The 20,195-nt window shown below is 38.3% G+C and overlaps 1 protein-coding gene across 4 annotated transcripts; it reads left to right on the forward strand.

Annotated features, from left to right (window-relative positions):
- Nucleotides 1–9,152: 9,152 nt before the first annotated feature.
- hmg20a (high mobility group 20A) lies at nt 9,153–19,784 on the forward strand. Of its 4 annotated transcripts, none has more exons than XM_030788883.1 (9): nt 9,153–9,221; nt 10,710–10,811; nt 13,296–13,505; nt 15,599–15,731; nt 16,350–16,387; nt 17,666–17,741; nt 18,148–18,363; nt 19,176–19,308; nt 19,623–19,784. In XM_030788883.1, exons 2-9 carry the CDS (start codon nt 10,746–10,748, stop codon nt 19,624–19,626), a joined length of 876 nt encoding a protein of 291 aa, XP_030644743.1. In that variant the 5' UTR covers nt 9,153–9,221; nt 10,710–10,745; the 3' UTR covers nt 19,627–19,784. The 4 variants fall into 4 exon arrangements, with proteins under 4 accessions (XP_030644743.1, XP_030644751.1, XP_030644735.1 ...); XM_030788891.1 differs by having other exon boundaries at nt 17,669–17,741; XM_030788875.1 differs by lacking the exon at nt 19,623–19,784 and having other exon boundaries at nt 19,176–19,312.
- The last annotated feature ends 411 nt before the right edge of the window (nt 19,785–20,195 follow it).

A 20,195-nucleotide genomic window follows, 5' to 3' on the forward strand; every position in this document is an offset into this window, starting at 1 on the left:
CAGCTCTGGAATAAATGCAATTTTAAAGTGTATTTCTGTGTGGTCTACTTTTTTGTTTGTTGTTTACATTACATTACCAAATAGCAAACTGTTGCGTATCTTAAGAAATAAAGCATTAGCAGTGCATTAATATGAGACAACCAAAGAAAAGGTATTTTCAAAAGGCAGCCACATGGCAGAGCAAAAGAAAAGTTTTGTTTTGTTTTTTTTATCAAACTGGACATGTCTGATGCATAGCATCACCAAATGTTGCTGACTGCACTTCACTGGGGTACTCAATTAGCGAGTCCTGTGGTGGCCAGAGTGATTGCATCAGGCCTTTTTTTGGTGTGGGCTTATGCAACCTGCCAGTCTGTATTTTTTAAGCATCTGTCTGAAGTCATTTTTGACAAAGCGATTTCTCTGTGAAGATTTGATTGTTTTGATCTCTGCAGCCTGCTCTATGATGAGCTCAAACAGTTTCCCATTCTCTATTCTATTTCTCTGTCTCTCCCCATCTCTATCTGTCTGTCTTCTTCAAATACCCACACACAAACATACACCCACTCACAAGAAAGGAAATACGCTCCATTTGAATTCACCCTTACATTCCCTCCCCTGAAGCATTTGTTCATTTCCTCATTTTCCTTGCCAAAAGTAGATAAAACTGCTTTACTGGGAGACCAAAGCCAGGAGAGGAAGAATTACAGAGAGGGCATGCTAGCTGCTTTTTGAGCCAGTGGTAGGATTTAGGCTGTATACTGATGCGCTTGCATTTTTGCATATGTAAGTTGTGTATTTGTTGTACAGATTTAATAGTTGGCCATTATATGAAAGCTCTGCGATATTTCTTGACTTTGGGTACACTACTCTTCAAAGCAGCAATATTTTGGGGGGGGGGGGGGGGTATTTTTCACTTTGGTTCCCACTGTGGTATATCCATTCCCTGTTTTCTCACATTTCCCCACCGCTGCACAACCCTTGCTCCAACACAGGAGGGAAAGGGCTGCCGCATTTGTCCTCTGATACATGCAAACTCAGCCAGTGTACAAGCATCTCCACAGGAACGTAGCATGTGTGGAGGCTCATGCTATTTTCCCTGGATTCACTTACAACTGTGAAGGCATCTCATTTATGCAAGGATTCATAGAATGGAATGGTGGGGAGCACGTCCTTGTCTGACTTCCATTCCCAGAACACTGCCAATTGTGTTCTAAGAAATGTCCAAGCCAGCCAGTGGTAATGCTAGAATTCACCTCAGGACCCAAGCAGCATGCAGTATAATTTCCACTGTTACAAGTGATTTATTATGCTTTATTATTATGCTTTGTCTTTCATTATGTGTGGAAGATCAATTGATCTAGAGGAAGACAGCAAATATGGAGTTGGTTGGCTGAATTTTGAAGCAATAGAGCTTTTTGACTACATGAAGCACAGCACAAAAATGTACATGTGGCAGCTGGTGTAGAAATTACAAGTAACTGGAAAGTATGAAGAAGATACACATGGTGAGTGTTCACATGAACTGTAATCATGGAAAGCTGAATAAACCTTACTGCTTGACCAAACATGGTTCCTACTGTAACTGTGAATGTTGATTCATTTTTGTAGCTGTTCGCACTTTATGATTAATTGATCTATAACCACTATTAATATTACTAACTGATCTATAATCACAGCACAGTTATCAGCAGAACTAAACTCTAAACTCTCAGGTTAACTTCATTTGCTCTGGCTGATGAGGGATGGGTCATGCCTTTCTTTTGTCAAGAGAAGATTCAAGTCATTTCCAACTCTGTAAGGGAGATGAAGTAGGACCAGGTGTGTACAGAGAATATTGTCCCTCCAGGTTATAAATATCCTTGTGTGATGGGATGTCACACAGAAATACACAAAATATTAGCCTACCCATCTTGCCTGACATGTTCATAGAGTCAGATAATAGATATCAACTTCAATCTAGTGGATGTCAACTTCAGTTTCATTGCAACATGGTCATTAACCAACAGAAGCTATCCATATTGTAAAGAAAGAATATCAGTACAGCTGCATAGATTCAATATGTGAGATATCAGCATAGATATTGGCATCATCAAAAAAGCAATCTCTCTTGTAATTTTACTGTATTCACCCCTATTCACCACTGACTGAACTTCAGCTGTCCTTCAGGTCTCTGTTCTGTGCAATGAGGCCATGTCACTGAGTGCAGGTTCTGTCCTAATTCGTTTATCACACTGGCTGAGCGCTCTTCAATAAGTCTCCTCATTTATTAGAGAATTTCAGTTGGAGTCTCCTTGTCCACTTGGCAGGTTTTAGGCTGGGATAATTGATGGTACCCATCATTCAGTCAGATTAATTCACTCCCTCTGTTCCTTTCTTGGTGCTTTTCCTGTGGAGTACATTACTTACCTCTCCGGCAACTCTGTATACCAGGTCCCTTCAGGATCTTTTTCTTATAATGTTCGTTCCACCCTGGGGTACAATGTAGATTACAGACTCCTTCTGTGGAGCACTCAGGGTTTTGGTCCTTTTATGCAGGCATGGGCATATTTAAGCCCTTTCTCTGTCCTCTGGTTTTACAGCATGACAAATAGTTGAGATGCAGAAGATTTATCATATATAAAATATTAATCTCAAATTATCATTAAATGTGTGACTACCATTAAATATCTTAAGGGGGCACTTGGTAGTTTCCTTAGTGTAGAGACAGGTGTCTAAACTCCTCTTTCAACTGCATAGTGTGATATGTAAGATATTATAACTATCTATTTATTACTCCAACAGTGTTACCAGTCTAAGTGCTCCTCACAGATATCTAGTAACAAGCCATTAAGTGTTTTCTTCTTCCACATGGATCCTCAAGTCAGACCAGCATGATGAGGAAATTGCCCTCAAATTAGGTTTATGAAAGCTTGCTGTGTGAGATGAAGAGCTCGGAAAACATGCTTACTCCATCAGTGATACCAGTAGGGAGCTAATGGGTGATGGAAGAAGGTATCATCTCCATTACTATCTTCCTGACCAGCAGTGATGGGGAGAGGAAGTACAAACAATGGCATATCCTCACAGATAATGAGGATCATCATCTAACAGATTTCTATCTGATATCCCCTAAGTAATTTTATGAAAGTTGGCCTTTTTTGCCCTCTCTTAGCCTTAATCCTCTTGCTTGTCTTTGCAAGAGCTCTGTACATTTTAAACACAATTTTCTTTAATTATTCTACTAAAGCATTTTTTTCACTCTGCATTTTGCATTATTACAATCCTCTAATGATAGCCAGTTGGTTTGCTGCTTTGGGGGGGTCTGTCATTGACTTGGAGCTGGTGCTGTTTTTTCTGCATCAGCAGAGCTAAGGAAAGCATCAGCTGTTTAAGAATGCGCCCTCAGCCTTGTACTCCCCACTTTTCCCCCTCCCAGGAAAACCAACACTGTGAACCAGTCAACCTCATCATATTCAGATTAGGATAGGGTGCAGAACATGTCCCGTAAGCACTTTTTTAAAAAGCTTAAAAACCATTTCCAGATCTGAGAAAGACCATTTTTCCCATCTCTTCTTTTCTATGCAGATTTTACCGAAGGTTCATCACGGTGATGCAGCAATGCAGTTAACAGTGTGGTATTTTCATTCATCAGTTCTTTGTCCAATCGCAATCTTGACCCCTCTCTAATAAAAGATAAACTCTGTGTTAGAAACTCATAAGATACATAGCCACAGCTGAGGCTGCCGTGGGGTGGAATGAGAGGCTGCTTTATGACTTTATGCCATATCATTGGAGCCCTTGTTTTTCATTTATTGTTTGACAGCTATTTAAATGTTCAGCCCATCAATTCTCAGTGATACTGATGAGAAATATCACACAAGCATTAAGAACAGGGACATGGACTGAGAAAAATTTTGTATGAAAATGTTAATAACTGTTTTGGTGATGCAGTTCTTGCAAGGCCCTGATATTGCCTTTTTTTTTTTTTTAAACTGCTGGAGTCCTGATAATGACAGTTGCTTCTGAAGTTCCTCGTTCCCCTCCTTTATTTCTTTTATTATCTTCTACATTCACTTATGACTGGGTGGCATATTTGCATTAACACATTGTTCCTATGTAGTGACATACACAGTGTGGAAAGGGGCCTGTCACATGGTTTGCAGTGCATAATTATTTTATTCCTTGAACCATTTGAGTATTTTCCTTGAGCTGTTGCAGTTGATGGTGAGGAGGGATAACTGAGTAGGCAGAGCATGGAATGTACAAGATTTTCACTCCTGTAGTCTTTAATGAACTATTAAACATTTCTATTTTTATAAAATGTGGCTCCATGTCTCAGTAACGCTCTTCCCTGAGGGGAGATTTTGGAGGGAAAGGTAAAGTGTGACATATATGTCAGTAAATATGTTCAAATGCAGCTCCTGGGACCTTCATGTAGGAAATGGTCTCAGGGTATTAATCAAAATTGCTTAGCTCTGGTTCTCAGCAATTCTACAAGAAGGCTTTTAAAGTCAGCACTATTCGGTTCAGAGGAACAGCCTAGCCTCTTTGCTTGGAAAATTTTAGGGATGGGGTTGAATAAAGTAATTTTTGAATATTCAGTCAGAGCACTGATTGTCAAGACTGTGAAAATTTGGAAGGCAGTAACCTACCCTACTGTGAGCCACATGTATGGGGTTCTCTACATCTACTTTAATTACCATACATTACTAAATACGTGCTGAAATTGCATCAGCCAACGTCAGGACAGACCTTGTGCTATGGTCTGCCTAACTCGCTCTCGTTTACATCACTGAGATTACAGCGCCCTGGGAGAATGTAGTGGAGGAGGTCCACGAGCACAAGAAGCTCAGGTACGCTGAGCTTGCAGCCAATGCACAACAACATTGCTGGAAAGCAATAGTCCGTCCAGTCGAAGTAGGCTGCAGATGGCTTGTAGCCACATCAATATCAAGCCTACTCCGGGAGATGGGAGTGCAAGGGAAGGCCCACAGACAAGCAGTCAAAGACCTGGAAGATGCCATCACTCACTTGACCATCCTGCAGAGTCTAAGCAGCATGTCTCTGGAGTGCAATTAAGGAATATTAACATGTAGTTCTACATAACAGATTTAGCTGAGATGAGCCTAATGTAAGTTAACTGATTTTGTGAGATGCATTCAAAATTTTAGAAAAATCATGTACCACTCACTCACAAAATCACTTCACATTCACTAGCATTGTTTTCCAATTTATTTCCTGCTGGCTAAATAAGAAGAAAGGAAAGTGTGATTCTGTGGCTTATTATTACCCGCGATAAACAAATAATGAAGCGCAAATAGATTTTGAAACATTTGATGCAAATAACGAAAAAGAGACAGCCATTTCCATCTACAGGTTGTTTATCTAAATAAATATAGATATTGTCTCTGTATGACAGATATTGCTTCTGTTGATATAAATGTGCTTTGTAAGCCCACATCAGTTCATTACAGAGCCTTATCCTTCCATGACTTTATAATTCTTTCTCTCTCTTTTTTTTTATTTTCAAAGATTCAAGACTTTATTTGCCTTTTGCCCAGGCACAGGTGTACAAGGGCACTGGAATTCTTGTGCAGATATCTCAGTCAAGTAATAAAAATAAAAATACAATACAAGATATAATAATAATAAGCTAACGCTATTCCAGCTAACACTCTTACTCAGAGCAACTGAGAATTAATACTTTTTACATCAGTGCTCACAAGGTTCTGGAAAAACCCTGGAGTTAAGTGCTTAGGGGCAGTGGTCCATTATACTTGGCATTCAAACACACTGCCCTCCAATTTCCACCTCTGCCATTAGCTCTTCAATAACATGCTGAAGAGAGCAAAATGTCAACATGGCAAAACCAAATACTTCCAGTTTGATGCGTCCTTATCCAGTAACTCAACCACCTCCATCTCAGCCTGGGTGAAGTGTTTGACATATTTGAATTAAGGAAGTGAAATTTGGCTTATATGTCTACTGTTTATGCTGCAGCCACAGTAATCTGAACCAGTAGATATGTATCTGTAGGTGGCCATGTGAGATTGATGTAGCCTGTGCCATGTGAATGTGTGTGTGTGTGTGTGTGTGTGTGTGTGTGTGTGTGTGTGTGTGTGTGTGTGTGTGTGTGTGTGTGTGTGCATGTTATTAGCTAATGCTCATGAATCACACCAACATCTGTGCTTTCTCTGTGTGCCTTTCTTTTCCATCAAACATTTTTCCCCAGTAGACATCTTCCACAGACCTTGCTGTCAAATATTATGAGTATGGCAGAATGACTTCATTTTCAGTGCACAGCCAAATTAAATTCCACTTACGTAATAACCTGCAGAGTCCACCTGGGGGGATTATTTGACATTACCATGTGACCATTTGTCAATTGAAGCATAACTATTTGACTGAGAGGTACGCAGGGCCACACTGTTACAGCTATTACATTTGACTATAATGACCAATCAAGGTTAGCTCATTAGTACAGAAACCTGTCTGCAGATTAATACTGAGAGGAAAATGTTCTAAAGGAAAAAAATTATCTGTCTATGATCATGTTTTAAAATTCTTGTGGTATCATCATACTTTGCTGATAATATCTTGGTATCTTGGTTTGAACATAGTATGCATTTTTAATTTTGCCATTCGTCATTAGCCTCAGGGATTTGATTTGTTTATATATATATATATATGAAACTCATAATAATATTTCAGTTAATGCTCCGTCCTGTGGGTTATCTTTCTTCTTTTCATCTGGTATGGGCATCATCACACAGAAAGTTGCAATTATAATTTTGTACATACAGATGAGATGCCAGTTTGAGTATAACCAAATGGTTAGGGGCTTGGGAAATGGGTTGTAGATCCGTTTGACAAGGAGATTTGGCAAAGTCACCTGACCTCCTACAGCACCTGCAGACACCTTCCATTGCCCTCTCACATGGATCTGCATTCACTCTGTCAAGATGGAACTGAGGAAGAAGAGACAGGGACTGGAAAACAAGGATGAAGTATTTGACAGCAGGCAGAGAGAGAGAGACAAGAGAGAGGTGTTTCATACCAGGGAGAGAGAGAGAGAGGTGGGGAGAGGTGTCTCACACCAGGCAGAGAGACAGAAAAAGAGCAAAGACAGGGGTGAAGTATTTGACACCAGGCACAGAGAGGGAGAGAGAATGTAGAGGAGTAAAGAAAATTTAATGCAAAAAAGACAACATCTTGAACGTCAGGTCTGACAGGAAAACATTTTTTTGAGTCACTGCATCAATATGGCACATCCCAAAAATGTATATAAATATATATGTGTGTGTGTGTGTGTGTGTGTGTGTGTGTGTGTGTGTGTGTGTGTGCATGTATGCATGTATATATCCTGAAAGATGTATGTGAAAATTGTGAAAAATGACAATGTAGACATGGCTTGTTTTCATCTTTGGGAGTGAGAAGGTATTAAATCTGCTTTTGGTCACCCACTCAATTCACTGTACAATTGTACTGCCAGTCAATGTATGTTCATCCATGAAACAGATCTGTAAAGAACAACAAAAATCTGCTATGTCCAGGAGTTCTTGACATACACACTCAGAGCACAGAACCCCACGTATACCCTTTCCTGGTAAAATAAATAAATAAATAAATAATAAAGGGCATTTACTTGTGTTCCATGATGTGTGAGCTCTATCTTTTGATCTCTCAGACATGTAACTGCCTTTAATTTAAAATCTGTGCTATTATTCAAGCTCTAACAGCATTACATTTAGTTCTGTAATGTGTACATTTTTAACCTGTTTCTGCAGGATGAATGTGCCTTGTACTTCTAACTGTAATGCATTTGTTGGCTATTAGGTTTCTGTGTCATGGTGACACCCCTCTATTTCACATCTCTCATTTTTCCCTTTACCTGCCATAGTTTCTCCTTATTTCTTCATTTCCCCCCCTCATTCTTTGTCTAGAGGCCATGTGTGTGCAATAAAGGTAATGAATTCTGCTGCCAGGCACTATTATTCTTAGGAATCATGATGTGAGCTGACTAGTCCAATGGGATTGGGTATTAGAGCTGATATTGATTGATGTACTCTTGCTGCTTTCTGTTTTTATGTACGTAACTGAGCTCTATCAATTTTCTTCATAGAAGCATTATGTTCATTCAGCCTTTTAAGACATAACGTCATTTTTATCATTATATTTCCTTTACAGTAATATTGTTACAAGAATGCATAATGATGCATATGTTGCATTTTAGTTTGGTTCAAGTATTGATTATGAACAACGAGAATAACGTATATTGTTATGGCTGATCAAAGTGAAAAAATGTACCACTAGAGGGCAATCAAGTCCACGATGAGAGACATAGAGGGAGGAAAGAAAGAAAGAAAGAAAGAAAGAAAGAAAGAAAGAAAGAAAGCGTCCTTATCTGTTTTAGAATGATTAAAATTGTTACGTATATATGGGGCTGAGCCCATAAGTCGATCCTAAGCGATGCAACAATTTTTTTTTATTATTATTATATTTTTTTATTGTAAACAGGAGTTGCTTTAAATGTGGATGAGTTTTTTTTTCTTATGGAGATTTCACTGGATGAAGTCCTGAATAAAGTTTTAGAAAATAAGAGTCTTATTGACTAAGTCTCTCCATTGCCTGCACTACAAAAACTAGTCACTTCCTCTACCGAGTGCCGTATATAGTAATACTTCCTCTTCTTTACACGGCTTCAGTTTTTAAAAAGGAGTCGTCCACGTAGTAACTGTGACTACAAATCCCATGAACAGGGCAGAAATTGTGACATAAATCAGGAGCGACAACATATTGCTGAACATAGTGCAGAATTGAAAATCATTTTTTCAGCTTTTGCCTGATTCGGATAAGTATGTGTTTGAAATCAAATCTCCTCAGGGAAAAACAGGGAAACGTGTATTAATATATCAGGCAAATGCGTATTAATGTCCTTCAACGAAATCATCTGCTAAACGCCAATCCTTCCGCGATATAAAATAGTTCCAATTGAAAATAAGTTTAGAATTTTTATAGAATACCCCTAAAATTCATATAGTATCCAGATAGAATTTAGTGCAAAAATGCATATTTCCTCATTGCTCCTTTTTCTCCATATGCAAAATGGAGTGCGGATTATTTTATTCTGCCCAGATACTGCCATCTGGTTCTGTAGACATGTCGCACAGTGAGTACGTATGAGGAACGCTGTAACCTTATTGTTATTCCCTGTTCCTTTAAATAAATTTCTGGCACCCCGAGCAAATATCGAGCAGCAGGTTAGTGCAGACACTACATGAAACGACTTGATGACAGAATATATATTTTCGTTGTCGTTTCCTTTTGAGCATCTGAGCACAACAGCGGTGATCTAGTACTCGGGTTAAGCTAGCTAGCTATCTTGCGGTTTGGTACAAGCTATAGCTAATATTATTCGCTACAGTTAATCGTAATCTTTTGTTATTGTCAGCCATAGGGAAAATCATTCACATTAAACAGTCGGTTCTGCTAGAGAGTATGGGTGTGGGTGTGAGTGGATGAGTGACCGGGGGTCCATGCAGGTAGACCTTGAATAGGTAACTCCACAGTCGCTGAACTCCTAAATTAATCTGTATGATTCAAAAACTTTCAGAAGTAGTGTGAACAAAGAAAGCAAAAGTGCATATTCTCGTGCTCCACCCTTTTCATCATTTTAATTGCGTACTGACGTGTAGACTAATGGTTCTTTTTCGCGGGTGTAAATATTTGTCAAGGTCGTGCCACTCATTTGAATTCAGATGACTTTTTGTTTCTCTTTGAAAAATTATTCAGGCCCAAACGGGCTATTCACACGGCTCTTTTGTCATTATTTATGACGTCTGAGAGCATTCAATTGCCTTTCCTCTCCCCCATGTTTTTTGTGAGAGGAAAGGGTGTCTTTTTTCAAATACACTCAAAGTTTTGGTCTGATTCAAATTCACTGCATGGCATTTTATAAATGAGAACAGCACATAGGTTTGGTTTGGTTTGGACATAGGTTTGTGTGGATATTCTTTACAGTTACAGGAAAGAATCTTTCCAGGGTGTCTCTGCTGAAATTCACTGAAGTGTGTTTGCCACAACAGAGGGCAGTGGAAAACCAAACAACCGACAATTTATTGCTAGGGGAAAGATTTTAGTTAGTTAGTTTTAGTTAGTCTCGTAGCACTGTCACATTTTTGCCTCGAAAAGGCTTGTTGAACCTCAGTGACCATGTAAATATTTCATGTTGTTGGTTATTGCATGCCAGGTTATCCTAGTTATTTTAGATGTAGATCTGATTTCCTCCAGGTGGACAGTATAAGACTTGTTGAACAACATTATTAGTCGAATAAAGCAGCTGTTGAGACAGTGTAATCATATAAATTCATTTTGGTGTAGAGAAATGTTTGTGTGTGATACATGCTTTTCTTTTAATTAACCGATTTGTTGAAATGACAAAATGATATCCTGCTTTACTGAATCAACTTATTCCTAGCTTCCTGGCATATTAATATACATTAGTTGATGTCTCTTGGGTTTTGTAGGACTCAAAACCAACCCACCCTATGGGACATGTATTCTTTTGTGGGAAATGCTTGTCATATGTTCAAATAATGATCTATGTCTTAATCGACTAATCAAAATTGCACTATTCCTCACTTTCAGCCAGTTTTAAGTTACTATTCTTATTTTTGGCCGCTTTTTTTTGTTTGTTTGTTATGTTTTTGTTTTTTGTTTTTTTCTGTTTGTTTTTTTGACTGGTCTAGCAGCCCTCGCGGTGGTGAGAGAGGCAGAGTGTGGTCATGGAGGACCAGACTGGGTCACCTGGAGCAAACACTGACAATAACAACCAGAGGAATGGAGAGGAGGTAGGACTGAAACATATCACCTGCAGCATTGGATTTCCCAGTCTGCTTCCTGAAAGGAACTCCAGAATTCTGCAATTCCAGAAATAATCGTAATTAATGACTAGTGTTTTTAGGGCACTTCCCTACTGGCAGGCACATCAAAGAGCTTGGGCTATTGAAAAGGATAAGGGTCAAACTACGCGCCTCAAAACATTTCCCACATCACAGTTTTTCTAATTCACAAAGAGAGATTATTTGACACGAAATCTTCTGTGTATCTCGAGCAGCTAAACTATTTGTCTTAATTGTTTTACATACTCATACCACAATTAGAGTGTAGTTTTATTCTTTTTTTTCTCTCTTCTTGTACATAGCGGAGGCACAGTCTTTGAGGCATTATAATCCATTGCACCTCAACAGGAATTATTTGGTTTGTGTTTTAGATGAACAAACACAGGCTAATCATGACGGTTGTAAAATATAATATCAAAAAATGATGTTGTTTAAGATTGTTTGTGTTTGAATGTAGCACGGTTTAGGCTACATTTCATGAGCCCAAATGAGACATTTCACGTTAATGTCACTTAATTGCTGGGAGGGAATATAATTATGTTCATGTAATCCCTTAACCTGAGCAGTTTGTTTAGGACTCTTTATATTTACTCACTTCCTAAACAAAGTAAAACTGAACAGTCAGAACTTGTTCTCTTGACACTGGAAAACTGTCACCTTTTTGCAATTAAGGAAAAGAACAGCTACACAGAAAATACTCAGTTATGTCTTGCCAATGCTGATAAATGTCTCTCATTCTTAACAGTGAGAAAGGTATGTTCACCTTAGCAGCTGTCTCTTGTGCAGATGAAGGGCTGGCTGAATCAGCCACCTGTTAACTTTTGCTCTAAAACGGATGCTTAAATGAATGAATCATTGTATTTACTAGTACACAAGACTTTTATCCTCAGATCTAAAACACTAATGATGAGATGGGGGAAACTCCAGAGTGTAAAATTTATCTCGATGATGCAATCACTGTCAGCATGCACCAGAGTTCTCATTATACATCAGTGCTTAAATGGAGGGGTGGTAAGACTTTCAGTCATGGGGAAAACAAGATTTAGAGGACGAAGACAGGCCTGGTTATGGAACAAGGACGAAGATATATTTCTTACCAAAAGATGCCACTGGATTTTGTCCACCAGGAGTCAGCCTTGTGGTTTTATGTCACTTCAAAAAGACTGCCTTAGGCTTATCTGTGCTGCCTTTCATAGCAAAATGATTCACCTGGGATGCTGGTCGCTCAAGTAAACACCAAGTTGAAATAAGATTGTTTTTTTTGTTGTTGTGTTCTTCTAAATGTTGTTTGAAGGAGACCACAAAATAGTCTCTTTGGTTAATTTGGCTGACCTAACTGTCCATGGCTTCAGAGCTACCACTGTCAACTGTCAACCCTAATCATCTGTTAAGATTTTTGCAATGCAGAGAATTTTTTCTGAAGTATCATTTTACGATCATAAGGTCATTATGTATTATTAGGGTGCGCTTTAACCCATGGTTCATCTAATGCTGACCCTGTAACAACCAAATCTGTATGTTGTGTTTCCAAGGTAGCAATGGAGAGAGTTTAAAATAGAATGTATGGCCTTGAGGATGACATGTGAAGTAAACATTGCATTGCTGATATGATGTACAAATCCTTCTGTCTGCATGTGATCTCCAAATGTTCTTCCTCTGACTGCTTCCTGAGTTTATACAGCACATTCTAAGCAATGTCTAGCTCAAAAGTAAGCTAAATAGAAAGTCATCCATTTGAGAAATTGTGTTTTTTTTATTATCATTTGTTTTCCTTTGAAAGTTAAATAACTGTTTGTTAGTGTGCTCTTAATATTTGTCATGACAAAGGGAACTTTTGAAGGACTGCGAAAAAAAAGGACTTGAAGATTGTGTTTTTTGTTTTGTTTTGTTTTGTTTTGTTTTAACCTTGTATAGTTAAAAACTTATGATGTTCTCAATCCCAGAATTCTCAGAGAAATGACTCACTCTGAAAGTTTCCTGAAAAAAAAGAAGCATCCTGTAATAGTACACGTAAAGTGTCAGCCAAAGGAACTTTCTTAATGGTGAATGATGAAGCAACACATTGTGCTTCATATGTGAGATTTAATTCTGAATTAGAAGTTAAACAGAAACTGGAATACATTGCAGTGAGAAAAGACTAGGGATTGAATTCAAAATAAATCATTCTGCCTGTTGTCAATGTTGGCAATGTTAAGTGTAACACACCATTAAATGTGTTGTGGCAGTCTATTCTTTTGTTGCTTGCTTTAGACAAAAGCATCCATCAAATGACTAAATGTTATTTTAGGACAGTTTAGTTTTTAGTATTATTTTGCTTTTACCAGTTCACATACATCAGGAATGCAGTGTTACTATTTGCTATCATAATATTATGCCTGAATGGATTTTGATAAGGCTGTGTTTCTGTTGTGCCTAATCCACACCTTCCCCCAGAAACCCAGGCGTAATAGCTGGACCAAAGGGCGGAAGAGGAAGAAGCCAGTGAAAGACAGCAATGCCCCCAAGGCACCGCTGACTGGTTACGTGCGTTTCATGAACGACCGGCGTGAGCAGCTCAGGGCGGAGCGACCAGACGTGCCCTTTCCTGAAATCACCAGGATGCTGGGAAATGAATGGAGCAAGCTTCCCCCAGACGAGAAGCAGGTGAGACCATTGTGTGACATAACTTCATTTGTCTCTCATTTACTTCTCACATTAGACTTCCCATGTATTATTTGTGCACAACCCAAAATTTGTACATAAATTCCATATAAGAATTTTTAAAATACTAATTTACATAATTTTCTGGAAGAATTTCATCTTGGTATAAAGAAAATTCACAAAAAACTCAAATCTCGCCTGCATCTTAATGCCAAAATAAAAGAGACACTTGGCAGAAGTATACTGAAAGATGGTGCATGCACACAGATGTGATGGCAGTGTTAACTGATCAGCCAGAGTTCCATCACACACATAGTCATATATAAAAATGTCGGGCGGGTGCTGTTGTACATTACTTTGGCTACCATGGCTAGACAAAGAGACTTTAAAAGATAAAAGATTGTTGGAGCATTTAAAAAAAAACACATGCATACACACACACACACATTCCTCAACCGTGCTGTCTGCACCGATTCAAGATGTGAGGCAAAACAGAAAAGCAACTCTGAAATATACCAAAGAACCATCCACTGAGAATTTGTCAGACAGGTTATAACGGTTAGGTTATAGTTCGTGAATAAACTGTTGTACACCTGTAAACGCTTGTTTGTGAGTAAAATGCGACAAAAAGCACAGGGAGTGCTCTGCTGAGCAGTGGAAAAAAAGCCATATGGTCAGATGAGTCATCCTTCGCCGTGTTCTTAATAAGTAGATGAGTGCAAGTGTGGCACATGCCAAAACGCCAAGTGCTGGTTTCCTGTGGTGAAGGACTCTTGCGGGGCTCCAATGGCAAGGGCTGCAGTTAGACACTAGAGGAGTCTGTGTCAAGGCACATTGGAGGTGTAGCATCAGTTTGTGGTGACCAAGGGCTCTTTTAAGACACCTTCTGTTCTGTTTTATTTGGCAGTCACCTGTTTTGCTTGCTCATGAGGTAAACTGTGCTCTTTTTTCTATGGAACACAAATAGTGTCACATGACTTTTTTCTGTGGAACACAAATAGTGTCACATGGCTGATGAATTACAGTAAACTATTTGAAAATAGATAAAAACGTATATATATGTGTGTGTGTGTGTGTGTGTGTGTGTTATATAAATATATATATTTAAAGATTATTCACTAAATAATCGATAGATAAATCAATAGAAAACAGTCATTAAAACAAAATGTAAATGTAAATCAATTTTTAAATTGATTGATCAATAAGATATAGGCAAAAGAAGTTAAAAGTAAATATGAAAATAGATCAGCTAATGTAATAGATAATCAATGTACAAATTTAATTCATGAATCCAAAAATTTACTGACATTCTCTTCCTGATGTCTATTTTGATTTGTCTATTACTTTCTTTTTACCTCCTCCACTTATTTCTGTCCCTGTTTTTGTTTGTTTGTTTGTTTTGCCCTGCTTTTTTTTTTTATTTTATTTTGCTTCACCAATTTCTGCTGCAAGTATTTCTGCTCATGCTATTTTTATTTCACATGTTTTTGCTTCTGTGAACTGTCAGTCAAGTTCCACATCGTGGATGTAGACAACATTCTAATTGGTCTTTGTCCAGATGTTTGAAATAAAACTTACTTTGTGCAGTGGTGTCATGGAATAAATTTACAGCTGTACACGGCAAAATGTTGTGTATCACATCTAAACTAAATATCTTGCAAAAAAAAAAAAAAATCCTGCACATTGGGAGAGAGCAGCTAAATTCATTGAAAACCTTTTGAGTATTTAATGTTTAAGGTAATGCTCTGTCGCAGTGCGCCAATGTCTCCTCATCAGAGAGAGATCAGTTTTCTATTTCAGTGCTTCCCAGCCTTGTCCCTAGAGATTCTGAGCCATTTCACTTATTCTTTGACTTCTGCACCAGCACACCTGCTTCAGTCAGTCAGCTAATCATTGAATACTTTATTATATACCTGATTCAGCCACACAGGTCCATGATTAATAGATTCAACATGTGGACTGGCTCTGAGATTCCAAGGATCTCCTGGTGATCATGAAGAACAATGGGGCCAGTGCCTTTAAAAATTGAATATTGGGTTCTTGTGCAGAATATGGGATACATTTCAAATAGTTTGACATTAGCTCTGTGTCTGCAGCGCTACTTGGATGAGGCAGAGAAGGACAAAGAACGGTACATGCGTGAGCTGGAGAAATACCAGAAGACTGAGGCTTACAAGCATTTCACCAGAAAAGTGCAGGAGAAACAGAAGGGCAAGAGGCACAGAGGAGGTACAGTATGCCTGCCCATCAAAAGTAAACAATCAATTAAGAGAACAGTTGAGTTCTAAAACAAGAGACTCAGATTTGGACTCATCTTCAATACTCTTATATGACTGTCTTTTCATATGTTAGGTTTTTCATTAGTGAAGTATTAGTTGGTGAGTCAAAACAATTGAAAGCAAGCATCAGTTGAATCCCTAAGTTCTTGAAATGAAATACTGATGTTCGTAACACAAGTTAAGAGGGGATTTTGTATGTCTGGTACTTGGCAAATACTGAACGGACAACAGGAAGAGCATGAAAAAATACCATGCCTTGCATCAGACTGTTAGTTCAAAGATTCAAATTTTTGTGCTCAAGAAGATTTTAAAATGATAATTTTGAAAACTTCCTTTTTTCTGCTGTCAGGTAAGAAAAAAAATGTTTGGCCTTAATTAGAATGTGAAACATAGCAGTTTGACTTTTGGTGCAGGCTTCCACACCTGAGAAATTGCTTAGGTGGTGAGGTGGTCCTTTTTTACGTCAACAAATGTTTTTTAACTATGTTTCATTGATACCCTGATCAGTTTAAGTCAAAGCATTTGAGTTGCATAATCAATCTTATTGTCTACCCCCCCGCCCCCATAGATGCTGGACGGCAGGTTGTCAACGAATCCCTTCACGAGGTAGGGACCTCCAAGTTTGTTGAGGAAAATTATCTTATTTTCAAGCAGGATGACGCATCCACTGTTTTCTGAGTCACAGATATCAGTGTTTCTTTACAAAAGCAAAAAGCATTTTTATTCTCACATCATATAAACATTATTCCAAAACTGGGCAATATCACTCCAAAATAAAGCATTGTTGTCTGTTCTGGACAAAGCAAGGCATGGAGTCTGATAATGTAAGCTATGCCCAACTTTTCTAAATTCCTCTCCGAGCACACATTTCTCAACCCCTTTCCATAAATTAGACTGTCATTGCAACCGTACTTAACCTAGATTAAACTACCTAGGATTATTACCTGGATTGTCTCATGTGGGACTTTCAAATTACTGCTGTTGTTAAGTGCATAAATCATTTTTAGGATGTTTAATGATGTCATTAAGGACTGCTGACACATGTCTTCCTTGGTGCTCTGAATTACTCCCAGGACCCACATGCAAATCAGACACATCTTGCTTCTCCACTGAGCACTCACATTGTGGTTACAGAGTATTACTGCGTCCCCTATTGGAAAACCTTCCCATTTTTGTATAACTGAATAACATGGTAACATTTATTTTTTACCTTTTTACTTACCTCAGACACACCCAAAAACAGCAGTATTCTTAGGCATGATGATACATGATAAAACGTGCCACCAGATGGCAGTGGTTTTAGCAAACAGAATAATGTTTTGTATTAGCGATTTTTGTGCAGTTCTTGGTAATTATATAATCTTGAGTCATCAGTCCTGCCCTTGTACTCTTACATAACCCTTTTTCCTTCTGCTCTTTTCTGTTTGTTTTGTTTTTGTTTTCGTCGAAGTTTCAATAAAACGTGACCAGTGAAAATAACATCAAGGGACCCTTAGGGCTATTCCTTGAGAAGCCTTTGTACTACTCCTGAAGTTTATCCTGTTCATTTACATTTCTTACCAAAATAGAAAATACACAAAGTAAGAGAGTGACACAGGACAGAAGAAGTCCTCATTACCAGGTCCCGATGGTCCTGCTCAACTAATAATGCTTTTTTTGGACATTTTTTTGGCCTCTCTCTCCAGTAATGAGAGTGAACATTTGCACACAGATTACATAGTTTAGGCATGAATTACCTTTGAGCAGCTTTATCCATATTTGATGTCCACAGCTATGAAGCTGTCATAAGCTGTTCACGTCACTGTTCTAAGACTGTCTCGCTCTTTTTGTTAAATGTATCACTCCCCCTCTTACCTAGCTCTCTCTGTCTTTTTCATCTGTCAGAAGGATGCCGAAGGGAAGGACCGCTCTGTGTTTGATATCCCAATCTTCACAGAGGAGTTTCTCAACCACAGTAAAGGTACGCGTTCACAATAATGTAGCAATCAATTCAAGTAAATTCCCTTTGTAGCTTTTCTCCTACCCTAGATTCCTTTTTGTGAAGTAATGAACATCACTGGACACTTATCTTGTGTTATTTCTTTTTTAAAGAGTAGTTTACTGAGTTTTTGAGAGGGGATCTGGGTTTGGAAAATGACATTTTATTAGCCAAGCAGTGATTTTCTTCTTCTTCTTTTTTTTTTAAATTACCTCATTTTCCCTCTTGTGATGAGACCAATGCTGGTCTGACAGCACTTTGTTAGGGGATACTTATCTCCTTTTTTCCATGCTGGCAGGATTGCTTTCAGAGCATTTGGATGGGTAAAACTATTCGTTTCAGAGCTTTGTTTATAAGTGTTCTTCATGACCAACCAACCTGTTTCCAGCACGTGAGGCAGAGTTGCGACAGCTGCGCAAGACCAATATGGAGTATGAGGAGCGTAACGCAGCACTGCAGAAGCACGTGGAGAGCATGCGTGGAGCAGTGGAAAGGCTGGAGGGGGACGTGATGCAGGAACGCAGTCGAAACACTCTATTACAGCAGCACCTGGAGACGCTGCGTCAGGCACTCACCAGCAGCTTCTCTGGTGTGCCTCTGCCTGGTGAGAGAAACCAACACACACACACACGCACAGAGACGAGCCAGGCAGTCGGAATGTCTATTCTTGGTCTATACATACCGTTATTCCGTAATGAACCTGAAGCTAATTGGAATGCCAGTCTCTACATTAAGAGTGTTCAGTGTCCCCATTGACTATGAAAAAAAGTAAGTTGTAATAAGAAGCTTTGCCAAAATTCATAGTGAGTCACTGAGAAATTTAATATAAAGAATTTGTAATGAAGTTCATGCAGTTTTTAATCTTTGGACACATAGACTATCATTATATCAACATTTCAAAATCACTGTGAAAATATGTTTTATGCCGTACCCTGGTTTGATTAAGTTGAATTTCAGGGATTTCACATTGTGTCAAATTGTGATTTCTGTCTTGCTTTGCTACTGTATGTGTGACCAAGTAACATCTGTTGTCACCATTTTAACATCAATATATTCGTCATAATGATTTTTTCCACTTTTCTGCTTTATAAATAAAACTGTTATTCTTTGAGTGATACACTGTGCTGGGTTTAACATGTTCCAGTGCCTTAATAAGCTTAGTAACAGGGTTTGAGATCACCAGTGAATCTCATATTCATATTCAGACAAGGATTACCAGTACACCAGTCTGACTGTTAAGATTTGAATGTTATAACTCCACTGCTTGAAACATGTGGAATTAAAAGAAACATTATGAGGAAGAATACAAACCTGTACTTTGATTGGTGTTCCTACAATCCGTGGATGTTTTTTAGCACAAAATCTGACATTATTTTGAAAAGTGAACATTAACATGTCGTTTGTTGTATATGGCAGGTAGTGGAGAGACCCCCACTCTTGACACAATTGACTCCTACATGAAAAAGCTTCATGGCATTATTCTGTCCAATCCCCAAGAGCACGAGGACCTGATCAGCACAGTCAGAGATGTAGTGAACCGTCTTGACAGGTAACGTGAGCTCAGAAGTCAAGTTTCAATTCAACCCCCTAAGGGGGGTTATCACATAAATCGTCACTAGATTTTTGTTGAACAGTCAGCAATTACACCATTTTACTTCCAAAAGTTGATTAATCAACAGTATGCAATTAAACACTGCATGAAATGTTCTTCAGAATCACCAAAAGCTTGTGGATCGTTTGATAAGGATTTATGAGTGAAACCTATGAATACCTGGTTTTTTTAACAAATTAATTCACACTTTATATGTTGTTATCACACAACTGTCTTTCAGTTAAGAAATTCTTGTGTATGTCTACATGCAGGTAATTGAAACCCACTGTTGTGACCTTGTGGAACAGTATGATAAGAATCCACATCTTCTCAGATCATTCTTGAGATCAATTTTAGCGATATACAGTCTGGATTTTAGGTCTGCTTTTTATTACCAAGCTGAACCCATGTCAAACTATTTATTATTTTCTATATTGTTGTTTTTAACTTTTTATGTCTGGTTGACATGTTGAGTATTCATTAAAACATTCACCATGCTCTTCTAAAGTTTAGAGACAGGGGGACAAACAAATGTACTGCAACAAAGGCATAGTGAAATGACATTAATTTAAGCATGTCTAAGTATTTGTAATTTAGATTCAGCATTTTTAACCAAGATTTTCCTTTCCTATGTGTTTAAAATAAGAATGTACTGTTTTGTATTCTCACTCTATGTTAAATAAAACAAAGAATAAATGTAGTCACTGTGTATGTTGCCTTATGGAGTTCTGTTGTATTTTGCCCTGCCAGACCAAAAAAATCAATAAAGTGCATCCACGTTTTGTGAAAGTTTTAGTCTTTGGACTTACAAGTAAAAATTTCAGTTTGAAAAACATTCAGTTTTA

The sequence above is a fragment of the Chanos chanos genome, chromosome 1 (assembly GCF_902362185.1).
Source record: "Chanos chanos chromosome 1, fChaCha1.1, whole genome shotgun sequence".
Taxonomy (NCBI): Eukaryota; Metazoa; Chordata; class Actinopteri; order Gonorynchiformes; family Chanidae; genus Chanos; species Chanos chanos.